This window comes from Hyaena hyaena, unplaced genomic scaffold, assembly GCF_003009895.1.
Source record: "Hyaena hyaena isolate Hyena2069 unplaced genomic scaffold, ASM300989v1 scaffold_296, whole genome shotgun sequence".
Classification (NCBI taxonomy): Eukaryota; Metazoa; Chordata; class Mammalia; order Carnivora; family Hyaenidae; genus Hyaena; species Hyaena hyaena.
Window position 1 is genome coordinate 1,624,037 of NW_024080931.1, and position 12,213 is coordinate 1,636,249.

Sequence of the window (12,213 nt, forward strand, 5' to 3'; positions counted from 1 at the left end):
CCCTGGGCTTCCTGCCACGTGCCCGGGCTGTGGCTGTCCCGTGGCGGCTGGGGTGGGGCACAGCTCTGCTTGGGCAGGATCCCCTATCTAATCAACCCGGGGACCAAGGGTGACGGGCAGCAGACTGGAGCCTGAGTCAGCCGCTGCCCGGGCGGCCCGGCCTCCAGCCGTCAGGGCGCGGCTGCCCCTCGAGCCGGACAGTGGGCACGTGGCCCGTCGCTTCTCGCCCCTGTGTTCATCCCAGCGACCCGGGAGCCAGGACGAGGCGGGTGGAGACGGAGGCCTGGGTGCAGATCCCAGCGCCAGAAATTTCCACGGGACCTCTGTGCTCCTGGCATCCTGGAGCTTCTCTGCAGACTGGAGCCCTAACATTCGGTGGGGAGTTCGGAGACGCAGGGGTGCCCGGAGGCCCGCTCCGCCCGGCCCCTGCAGCAGGCCGGCTCGGCGGGCAGGGCAGAGGCCGGGCGTTCACTGTGATCCCGGGTCCAGAGTCCGACCTGCCCGTGGGGAGGAGGAGGGGAGGGGCGAGGGGAGGGGCGAAGGGGGGCCCCACCCCGGGGCCGCCGGCGCGGGATCGCGGCCTGGGCTGAGCCTCATCCCGCCGACCCTGCCTGTGCTGGCTGCCGCTCCTCCGTGGCCATGGGGACCCTGGGGACGCTCTTCCTGCTGGGCGCCCTGCTGCTGTCACCCGCCGAGGCTCAGGAGGGTAGGGCTCTGACCTGGACCTGGGGGCGGGGGGTGGGGAGCGGTCGTGGGGTGGGCTCGCTCGTAGGCTCCCCGTCTCCCCGGTTTTCATGAGGCCCCGAGGCCTCTGAGGGGAGGGGGCAGGGAGACGAGGAGGGGGGCCATGCCCCCCATGGAGCTCCCCCCCCCCGCCCCTACACTCCCTCGGGGCCCCCCCCCCCGTCCCTGAGGGCACCCCCCCAGCCTCCTCCCCTTCTCTAGAGCTGGTCTCTGAAACCCAGCCCCTTTCCAAGACCCGGTCTGCGGGGGCGCCCGCCAGCGCCTCTCCCCTCTCCCCTGCCTGCGGGGTGGGGGGGGGCGTGCCGGGCGCCCCGCCTGAGTCCCACCTGCCCCCCTCCGACAGCCGCACCGCCGCGCCTGAAGCCTTGGCTGGTGGGCCTGGCTGCCCTCGTCGTGTTCCTGTTTATCGTCTTCGTGCTCATGCTGGCCAACCGCATCTGGTGCTCCAAAGTGAGGTGGGAGCCCCCTGCCCAGCGCCCGGCCCCCCGCGCCCCGAAGCGCTGGCGCCCCTCCCGCTTTGACTCGCTCTGGTCCCTTCTTCCGCTTCCCCATTTCCCTGCCCGCACCCCACAGTCCGGGAGCGCCTTGCTGTCCCCCCAGCTCGCTTCCTGTAGCTCGCGGGCCCCAGCTCATGGGAGGGAGACTGGGGCCGCGGGTCTCCCTACTTCCTGCCCTTCACCCCCTCACCCCCGCTTCCATCTCTCCTACAGAGATGGGGATGAGGAGTCCAGGTTGAGAATGGAGGCCAACCCATACCAGGACGTGAGGTACTGCCTGTGTGAGCGTGTGTGGCTCTGCGGGCCCAGGGCGTCTGCGTGACTGTGTGAGCCCTGGGGGGGGGGGGCACGGGCGTGCCAGATGACCTCCTTCTGCTCTGGAACACTTCAAACACGTTCCTGCCCCAGGGCCTTTGCACTTACCTTCCCCGCTGACTGGGACGCTGTTCTGTTCGCTGTGTCTTCTGGCTGGCTCCTCCTCCAGTCCCTGCCCAGATGTTTCCTCCTCAGGGAAGCCCACCCTGAGCGCCAGCCCTCCTGACGCTCTGTGTCCCGCGGCTGTTGTGCGTTTTTCTCCGCACCTACCGCCAGCTGAAATCAGTCATTTACCACTTTCTCGACACCACACAGTAGCTTCCAGTTGATTAACAGAACTTAGCTTTGGTCCTGGCTGTGTGCCCGGTGCTCAGCCCAGGGCCTGGCACCCAGCAGGCACTTAGCAAACACGTGCTGAATAAGGCACTCAGTGCCTTCCGTGGTCCCGACGGCTTCCAGACATGATTCTGATGGACGGCTCCCGGACGTGGCGGGGCGGGGTCCCTGCCAGTACAACATCTCAACGTGGGCAAAAGTTGGGGGGTGGGAGTGGAGGGCAGGAGATGGGAGGAGGCCAGTCTGACTGGAAGATCCTCAGTTGAGCCCAAGATGCGCTCGAAGGAGACGTGTAGGCCCGATGGTTTGCTTTGCCCAAGGTCTGGTGCAGCTGTGGCTGCGTGTGATTCCCACTCCCAGCACGTGCTGGAGGCCGTAGAGCCCCCCAGCGCTGCGAAGCTGGTAGTTTCCTCCCTGCTTTGTTCGTTCCTCCGTCCGTCCATCATCCATCATCCATCATCCATCCGTCCGCCTACCCGGACCTCACTCCCCACCCGTCCCTCATTCATCCCTCAAACTCCTTACGCAGTAACGCACCGACCCAGCCATCTGTCCGCCCGTCCGCACGTCATCCCTGCACCGCTGATCTGTCATTTTCTTCTTCCTGTTGTTCATCCACTCGTCTTCCCATTCACTTATTCATCTTCCCATTCACTTATTCATCTTCCCATTCACTTATTCATCTTCCCATTCACTTATTCATCTCTCCTTGCAGCTATCCATCCACCTGACCACTTACCTGCCCATCACCTGTCCGTCTGTCTGTCCGTCTGTCCGTCCATCACCTGTCCGTCTGTCTCTCCGTCCGTCCGTCCGTCCATCCACCTGCCCATCCAGGGGATGGTTGAGCCTTAGTTTCTGCCTTTGTGAAAAAGAAATACGGCTTCCTCCCAGGAACTGTTCAGGACTCAACACAGATCCTTTTTGTAATCGCGCGGCCTGGCGCAGGTCAGCGGACATGAGACGGGAGCAGCTCTGTTCTGACTGTGGTCTGGCGCCTTTGTATTCCTACAGTGAAGAAGGCAAGAGGAAGAAGGAGGAGAGGGTAAAGGGCGACGAGGCGGAGGAGGAGGAAGGAGAGAGAAACGCGGGGCTGGAGCTGGACGAGAAAGAGGGCCCCAGAGATGAGGAGAAGCTCACGAACACAGCCGTGTGAAGGCTCCACACACTTCTTCCAGGCAGCTCCCCAGAGTTGCCCCTTCCACACCATGTAAAGAACGCCCTGGACGTGAAGCCGCCACCGGAGTCCACGTCGCGCTGAGAACACGCTCCCCGAATGGAGACCCGTGGAACCTGCCCCGCCCCTCGGGGAGGGCTCTCCGGGCGCTGCGAGCACAGGCTGTACCCACCGTCCTTCCCGAGCTGTCGGCGCAGACTCTCGCACTTGGAGGGCATTCGTGGTTATGGAGAAACCCCTGAGACCCCCACCAGCTCATGGCTCCACCCACTTCTACCCACTGCCTGATTTCCTTTCCCTCTCCCTGATGTCTGTTGTCCAGAACCTCCCCCGCCCCTCTCGGCCCCAGGACCAGCGTGGGGCCGGGGCTGCCTTTGGGGACCTGCATTAAAGCATTGATAAGAGCCCTTCAGAAGAGGTCCTGTTATCTCTTGGGACTCAGTTTCCCCCTGGGGGAGGCAGCTTTGGGGGTTGGGGCCAGTGCCTGGGTGGGTACGGAAGAGCAAGCCAGCCAGTGCCCGGATGCCCCCCGCACACTGAACCCTCTCCGTGCAATCTTGATTCTGCTGCCCGGAGACCTGGACTTTGAGCCCCCAGAGTGCTGTATCCCGGGGAGGCCTTGCTTCTCCGCCCTCGGGGTCACGTGGCCCCGTTATGGGGACCGGGGTCTGGGAGGCTGCGGGTGCGCCAGGGTTCTGCGCTCTCTTGGGAAGCAAGTACTTTCTCCTCCCCGTTTCCAGCCTCCTCTTTCACCTCACTCTCTCCGGGGGCCCTGGACCTTGCCCTGGGGGGTGTTAATTATTTCTTAGTAAGGACCTTGATAACGGCCGGCATTCCGGAGCGGTCCTGGGGCCGTACCTGGGGCTGGTAGCATGCAACCCAGAAGGCAGGCGGCCTCTGCGCAAGAACACTTCCAGGGCTGTCCACCAGGGGGCGGAAAACCATAAATAAAATAAAGGTAATAACCGCCCTATTAGATGCTCCCAGGGAGCCCCCGTCATCTTTATCCTCTCTCAGTACACAATCCGTCCCATCTTCCAGCCAAACATGCTGAGGCACAGAAAGAGATGTCCCTGGCTGATGTTGGCAGAGCTGGGATGGGGAAGCCCTGGCTGCCCGAAGGATGAGGGAGTCTGCGGGCTCTAGCTAAGGTCACATTTGGAGATAAACGTCCTGGGATGGGGGGCGCTGGGGTGTGGGGTGCCCGTTCCCGGCTGTGCTTCCTCCCTGGGAGAACTGTGTCCCTGTGCAACCCAGACGCAGCCTGCAACCCGAGAGCCAGAGATGGGGCGAGAAGGGAGGCATCAGGGGTTAGAACCATTGCAGGCCGTGGCGCCCAGCAGGTGCTCGGGGAATGAGTTCCCCACCTCTCCTGACCTCTCCTCCCCTGGCTCTGGCCGTGGGGAGTGAGGGGGTCAGGGCGGGCCTCAGGGGGATGCCTGGGACCCTGGGGCCTCTTCCCCAGCCTGCCGCAATCTAGGGAAGGGGGCCCCACCCCCACTTCCGTGGGCACTGACCACACCTTGCCCTGGGGTGTCCTGGGCAGGCCACTTCCTCCTCTCATGGGGAGGCACCCCAGAACCTGCTGGATGGAGGCGGGGACAGACTGACAAGGATGGACAGGCGCTGGGTGACCGCTGGCCGCGTGTCCCTTCTGTTCTTTTTTTTTTTTTAATGTTTTATTTATTTCTAGGAGAGAGAGAGAGAGAGACAGCGTGAGCAGGGGAGGGTCAGAGAGAGAGGGAGTCACAGACCGAAACAGGCTCCAGGCTCTGAGCTGGCAGTCAGCACAGAGCCCGACGCGGGGCACGAACCCACGAACCGCGAGATCATGACCTGAGCGAAAGTCGGACGCTTAACCGACTATGCCACCCGGGCGCCCCTCCGCGTGTCCCTTCTGGCAGCCCTGGCTCCGCTCCTGGTTCTGGCACAACCCTGTAAAGTCTCCGGGAGGGGGGGAGGCGGGAGGGGAACCCCGATGCGGCGGCCCAGCCTCTGACCCGCCCCGCCCGCAGTGGCCCAGAGGAAGGCGTGGCTGGCGTGGCTGGGGCCGCGCCGGCCACCCTCTTCCTGCTCTTCATCCTCACCGTGGTCTATGCAGTCTGGTGCAGCGAGCGCCAAGACAGGTGGGCCCCGTTGAGCCTGGGCCCCCCTCCCCTGCCGAACCGATGGCCCCTGGGAGCCCCTCCCCTCTCCCCTCTGACAGGAGGGAAGCAGGCCGGGCAGGGCCAGGGGGTGAGTCTTTGGCTCACTGACTCCCCTCCTTACTACCTACCTGACAGCGACGTGCTTCATCGGTCAACTTCACCACCTCCCTTCACCCCCCCCCCCCCGCCCTCCGCCCACTCCTCTGGGTGTATCTGTCCCCCACAGGTGCCTCCGTCTGTCCACCTGTCCGCCACCCACCCACAAGTCCATCCACTCATTAAGCTAGCCACCCATCAACCCACCCACCTCTCCGCCTGTCCACGCAGCCGCAGTTCTGAGGCTCAGGAAGCCAGGAAGGCCACGTGTTAAGAGCACTGTTTGGTCTCCTGCAGCTCACGAGTGGCCTCCGGCAAGGGTCCTGACCCGTCTGCGCCTCAGCACCCCTTCTGTACAATGGGAACGACAAGGGGTGCAGGACTCGGAGGTGGCGGGAGAATCGCAAGAGGCCTGGAGCGCTGGAAGTCCTTACTAAATCAGGTTTTCTGGACCCTTGTCTCCACAGCAATAAAGAGGAGGAAGAGGGGCGTGTGAGAAAGGAGGAGAAAGAGGCAGAGGGCGACCACGGGCTGGAGCTGGAGGAGAGAGAGGCGCCTCCAAACCATGAAAGAGTGGCGAGCTCCTCCGAATGAAGGCAGCCCACCCGCCTCCTCCAGGCAGGCCTCCAGGGATGCCCAATGCCTGCTCTGTACTCAGCAAGCAAAATCCTGGTCCTGGAGCCAGGAGAAGCATTCCATGTGGGAATCGGGGCGAAGTGTCCCTGAATGAGGGGCCACCCCGAGTCCCTCTCCGAGGCTTCTTTGCATTTACCTGGGTGTTTATACGACCCCTTCCCCAGCACATCCTGCCCGAGCCCCCTTTTCACTGGCAAGAGGGACGTGGGCAGAGGGCAACGGGCTCTCCCCGGGGCAATCCAGTCCTCGCGCAATCTTGCTTCCGCTGCTCCTGGGCTTGAACTTTGAGCCGATGCAGCACCGGGCGGTTTCCTGGGAGACGAGCGCCCCTCCCACCGTGTGCTGAGTCTCGGGTCAGTGTCCCTCGAGCTGGGGCTGCGCAGGGGCTGAGGCTGGGAGGGGACGCCGTGTCATCACCCCCTCCCGCCCCGCGCTCCTCCAGGTGGCGGCTCCGCGGCTTCGTCCTTGCTGTGTGGCCCTGAGCGTGTGACTTAACCTCTCTGTGCCTAAGGGTCCTGTCCTGTAAGAGGGGGAGGAAAATAACCTGATCGTGTTAAGTCGTCATCAGGATTCAGTGACATGATGTCCACAAAATTCCTGAGCACAGAACCCGCACAGAACCCGGAACCCAAAGGTGTCTAAAACGCCGGCTTGTTGTTAGGCTGAAACGGCGTGGACGCGCCGGGCGCACGTGGATCTAGGTCACATGGTGAGTGCAGACAGCGGCTCCGGAGTCGCGGATCCGGGGTTCCGGGTGGGGGCGGGGCGGAGGTCGGGGAGAAGGGCGGGGCCGCGCGGGCTCCTCCCCTTCCGCAGGGGAGGGACTTCTCTAGGGGCGTCTGGAAGTGGGGAGGGGAGGAGGGGAGCGTTTTGTTGCTGTCGCAAGTCTGCGTCCCTTGTGTGACAATTATTTGGGGGCCCAGGGGACGGCAAACCGCCCGCAGTGTTGGGACAGCGCCCCCAAAGCCAAGAACTGCACCACCTCAGGGGCCAACGTCTGAAAACCACAGAGGCTTTCCTTGAGATCCAGGGCCGGCTTGCGCCCCGCCCCCCCCCCCCCCCCCCAACTAGCGGAGCCCTGACCTCGGGGCTGAGGACCCCAAGCCGGGTTGACCCCCCACCCCGGGTTAAGCCCCACACCCTTGGTTAAGTCCCACAGCCCTTAGTGACCCCCGACCCTGGCTGAGGCCCCCTGGGCTGAGCTCCAGACTGACCCCCCCACCCCTGGCTGAACCCCACAGCCCTGACCCCCTCATCCCAGCTGAATCCCCTGCCCCTGGTTTAGCTCCACAGGCCCGACTGACCCCCCACCCCCACTCCGGCTGAGCCCCCTACCCCTAGTTGAGCCCCACAGCCCTGGTCGAGACCCCATCCCGTATCAGCCCTACTCCAGATGAGCCCCCAACACCGTCTGAGCCCCCACAACAGGCTGAACCTTCATCTCGCAAAAGAAGCTTCTCGCTGCGGAGAGGGACTGGAGGGTGGGGGTGGGGGCGCGGGCGGCGGGGAGGGGGGCTGCCTGCCGCCGACTGCGCCCCAGGTCAGGCTTCTGGGTCCAGGTCCCCGTCCCGTCCGCAAGGGGGCGCCAGCACCTTGCTGCTGAGGCCGAAGCGCCCAGCCCTGTCCTAGGTGCGGCAGGGGAAGCGAGCACGTGGGATCCGGCGGCCACGGACCCCCCGCCCCTCGCCTGTCGTCTGTTCCTGTCCGGGCGGCGGCGTGGGGCCGTGCATCTGCGTGGAGTGAGTTGTGCGTCCCAACTCTGTGCCTCAGTTTCCCCATCAGTAAAGAGGGTAATCATCTCTGCGGGGGTGGGGGGGGTAAGGACTACGGAAGGAGCCTGTGCAGCAGAGAGCTTTGGCTGCCCGTCTTGGGGTGTCCTGGAGGTCTCCGGGGGACTTGGAATGGGGGGACAGGATGAGGGGCAGTGACTCAGCTCCCAGCCCCCCAAAGGGAAGTGACCGCCCCTCACACCTGCAACGCTCCTGTGCCCGCAGCCTCGCCCCTCCTGCCCCCAGCCTTTGAGGAGCCCCCACCGCTGCTGGGGTTGGGGAAGAACTGGACTGTGTGATCAGGGCCAGGGTAGGGCGGGCTGGGGGCTGGGGGCTGGGGGCTGGGGGCTGGGAGGGTAAACCGGGGCTCTGCCCGGGCAGGCGGGGAAGGCCTCCTGGATGACAGGGTGTTGGAACCAAGGTAGGTCCCACCCTCCTCTGCCCACAGCCCGCCAGGGCTCCCACCTTCCTGGGGAAAAGTCCAAGTCCTGATGGATGGCCCAGACGACCCCGCGAGCGGGCCCCGCCCTGTCCCCGCCCTGTCCCCGCCCCTCCCTGCCCGGTCCCTCGGTCCCCCACTCCGATGCAGCCACGCTAGCTTCCTGGCTGTTTCTCTAACACGCCAGGCAGGGTCCTACCCCAGGCCCTTTGCACAGCCTGTACTCTCTGCCTGAAACCCTCATCTGTCAGATTCTCGGAAGGCTGTCTCCCTCCTAATCAGGTCTTGTGTGAGACCCACTCTCGCATCCCTTACTTTGCTTTACTTCTTCGAAACTCACCTCCTCCGATATGTATGTTACTTATTTTTATTGTTTACCCTGAATCTCCCCAACTTGGAGCTGTAAGGGCTACGGAGGCAGGTTATTTTGGGCGTTTTGTTCTGAGCTGTGTCCCCAGTACTTGGTACTCAGCATATGCTCAGGAAATCTTTGCTGAACGAATGGGACTTTGACAGGTGGAAAAAGAGAGGGAATGCGTTCTGCACATTTATGGAGCGTCGCCTGTGTGCCAGCTTCTATCCTCGGAGCCCGGGGCGGGGGCGGGGGTGGGGGCAGGCAGAATTTCCTGGCACAGGGCAGGTGCTCCCTAGATAACCACGGAGTGTGCTGACCAAAGACCCTGGGGAGACGTGAGACCGTGGTGGTGGTGGGGGGACACCGGCTGGCCTCCTGTGGGGTCAGGAGGCCGTGGGACCTAAAGGCTCTGGGTAGAGAAGGGAGGCTGCGTTGAGCTGCAGAACAGGGGCAAAGGCCTGGGGTGTCACGCGGCCCCTCCTAGGAGCGGGAGACGGTAGGAGCCACCAGGGCCCAGATTACTCTGTAGGGGGCGCCCCGGGCCCTTCAGGGGGCTGAGCCTAACCCATGTCCCCCCTACCCCAAGTCAACAAATGTCTCCAGACACTGTGGGATGTCCCTGGGGACCCTCGATCTAAAGATCTCAGGACACCTACCCGATTGTCCGAAATGCTGGGGTCCCTGCCTCCGAGGCCACCAGCCCCTCCAGCTCCGCCCTGCATCTGGCCACGCCCCGCACAGAAAGGAGGACGCGAGACAGTCAGAAAGAGTCGAAGCTTAAGCTTGTTTAATTTTTATACATTTTTTCTTTTTCTTTTCTTCTTTTTTTTTTTTTTTTTGCTTTTTATTGAATCTTTTACGGAACCCCCCTTTTTTCATTTTTTTCTTTTTTTTTCTCTTTTTGCATAGGGAAACAAACAAAATAATAACAGCCAGAGTCACTTTCTGTAAATGGTACTTAGGTAGGCGCATCTGCAAAACCTGAAATGACTGAGTAATATACAAGGTTATGATCAGAGTATGACGTGAGGAGGGGGCAGGCGGGTGAGCCGGGCAAGGGAGGAGTCCCTTTCCCCACCCCTTCCCGCCTGGGGACGGGAGAGGTGGTCATGAACATGGGGTGTGTGTGTTTGTGTGTGTGAGAGAGAGAGAGAGAGAGAGAAAGAGAGAGAGGGGTGTCTGATGTGTGTCAAGCAGGAAGCAAGAAACAGAGTAAACTATCCTGGTAATATTGGTAAAATACAAAATGGGGGGGAACCTCAAAAAATATCCTGGAGGAAAAGAAAATGAACAGCAACACCACTAAAAAGTTTGTAAAAGAGAGAAAGGAAGGAAAGAAAAGGAAAGAAAGAAAGGAAATTCAGAGTCAAGTGGGTCTCTCCTTCCTCCCTGTCTCCCCTGTGCTGTGCTCTGACCCTCAAACTCCCGGGTCTGGCCCCCACGTGGAGTCCTGGGGCTGGGAGGGCAGAAGGCTGGGGGCAGAGGCCAGGACCCCCGGATTTGAAGGGACTTTGGTTTTGGAGGCCTGGCTGGCACCCAAGATGGGAGGATGGGGTGTGGATGCATTTGGGGAGTGGACTGGGCGCCCCCTGCTGGAGGGGGCTGGGACTGCCCCGTCCCTTTCCAGTGGGTCCCCATGTAGCCGGGACGTGTGGATGGAGGGCTGTGGAGAGGGCAGTAGCTTGGGGGGTAGTGACTTCCTTCCTCTCCCAGAGCCCTGAGTCCTGCTGGATCCCGCCTCCTCTTTTCCTGAGGCCTGGGGGGGGCCCTGGGGAACGGGGGAGGAGAACCCCAAAGCCACACCAGCAGACGTGTGAGGCACTGCTTGGGAAAAGTCTGTTTTGGTATCACTGGCAACAAGTCCTACTGGTGCAGCTCCGGGTCCCTGCCTCGCCTGGGGGTGGGGGCGGGGCCGGCTCAGGGGTCCCCACACACTCTGAAATGCTTAGTGGTGGATGGATGGGTGGACGGGAGAGGCTGTGTCAGTTTGGAGGGGGCATTGTCGGGAGGCGACCCAAGGGGCAGAAACGGGGAGATACAGGAAGATGCAGAGGAAGCCGATTCGAGATGGGTCTCTGGGTCCCCCTCCCAACACCTTCCAAAAAGAAAGTGAAAACCAGGTTCTCAGAGAGGGCATCCAGGCCAAAATAAAAATAAAAGGTAGCCACTGTATAATCTGTATTGAGAAAAAAATCCAAAATTATATAGAGATACATATACATGTGTCTAGTACAGGCCTACGCTGGAGGTCAGAGTGCGGCGGGGGAAGCCAGGCTGGGGAAGCCAGGCTGGGGGAGGGTCTGCCTGCTCTACCCTGCAGGGGCCCGGCTCACCGCTCCTGCCCCCCCTCCCCCCGCTCCTGCCTACCTGGCTGCTATACCTGGGGACAGACAGAAGGTTCCAGAACAGAGACCAGGATGTGTGGGGCTGAGGCTGGAATTGTCTGCTGCTTGGGGGGGGGGTGCAGCCGCCCCCACGTCTCCTTCTGGGGTTCCTCTTGTGTCTGATTGTCTAGCTCAGGGGTGGGGTCTTGGCTTGGAGCTTGGCAGGGGCCTGGGGCCCCCGACCCCTTTTCTCCTTGGCCGGATGGGCCCGGGGCTGCTCGCCCCCCACACCTCTGTCTCCACCCTTGGTAATCCAAGCCCGCACCCGAGAGAGGCCAGGGCCATTCGTATAGATTTGGGAGGCCTCCCCGTCTGTTCCACAGCACGGCTGGGACCTGGGGTCAGGCCAGGGGGGGGCTTCCTGGGGGTGGGCACAGACAACGGGGTGGGGGACAGCGGGCTTGGGAAGGGGATGGGGTCTGAGAAGACGTGAGTTCCACACAACCCTGTCCCTGGAGCATAAAGAGGCCTGCAGAGGGGGGTCAGGGGACCTGGTCCCCGGTGCTTCCGCCTTATTCTGCCTGTGGCCTTTCTGCGAGACGGGCACCAACGGGCGCAGGGGCAGGCTGTGAGGGACCACGGGAGGGACCACAGGGTCCCCGAGAAGCCCTTGGGCTGGGGTCCCAGGAGGGACTCTCTCTCCAGTGGCTGCTCCCCGATTCTGGGGGAAGGGGAATAAAAACCAGAAATCAGCCGCATGAAAATGGACATATGTGGCCTTGGGCCCTCAGACCGAAGGACAGTTCTTGGGGGCAGTGTCGCGGCCACTGAGACCGTGAGCTGCCCCAGGGACCTCCGAGGTCTTTCTGAAAAAGGATGTGGCAGGAGTTCCGATGGTGGACGGAAGCCAGAGCCGGCCTGTGAGGCCCCCCCACCGCTCCGGGGGGCAGTAGGGCAACCAACGGGGGCCATCTGCCTGCTGTGTCCCCACGGGGACGCGGGGGGGGGGACTCGGGGGCAGAGGTCGAGACGCTCGGGCCTCTGACACCCCGCTAACCTCAGTCTGCCATGGTCTCAGCTGTGGTCGAGTAAAAACCAAAGGAAACTGAAAATGACAAGAAAGGAAGAAAAAGAAAAGGAAAAAAAGAAAGAAGGAAGGAAGGGAAAGGAAAGGAAGCAAAGTAAGAGTGAGTAAATCAAGGAAAAGACAGTGTCAGCAGCCCCCAGCCTGAGGCCCGGGCTGGCATCCCTCTCCCCGCCTGTCCCCTGTCCCCAGCGGCCCCGGGGTCCCCGGGTCGGGCCTGCAGAGGCTGAACTAGGTCTACAGGTACAGACAGACAGACAGATATTGCATATATTGGGTTTGGCTTTTGTTTTC

General features: G+C 62.4%; 1 protein-coding gene across 2 annotated transcripts; it reads left to right on the forward strand.

The window, feature by feature from the left end:
• The first annotated feature begins 591 nt into the window (after nt 1-591).
• Nucleotides 592-3,481, forward strand: SMIM24 (small integral membrane protein 24). 2 transcript variants are annotated; one of them, XM_039247503.1, is made up of 4 exons: nt 592-706; nt 1,088-1,199; nt 1,455-1,511; nt 2,907-3,481. In XM_039247503.1, the coding sequence occupies exons 1-4, from the start codon at nt 640-642 to the stop codon at nt 3,046-3,048; spliced, it is 378 nt and encodes a 125-aa protein (XP_039103434.1). In that variant the 5' UTR covers nt 592-639; the 3' UTR covers nt 3,049-3,481. The 2 variants fall into 2 exon arrangements, with proteins under 2 accessions (XP_039103434.1, XP_039103435.1); XM_039247504.1 differs by lacking the exon at nt 1,455-1,511.
• The last annotated feature ends 8,732 nt before the right edge of the window (nt 3,482-12,213 follow it).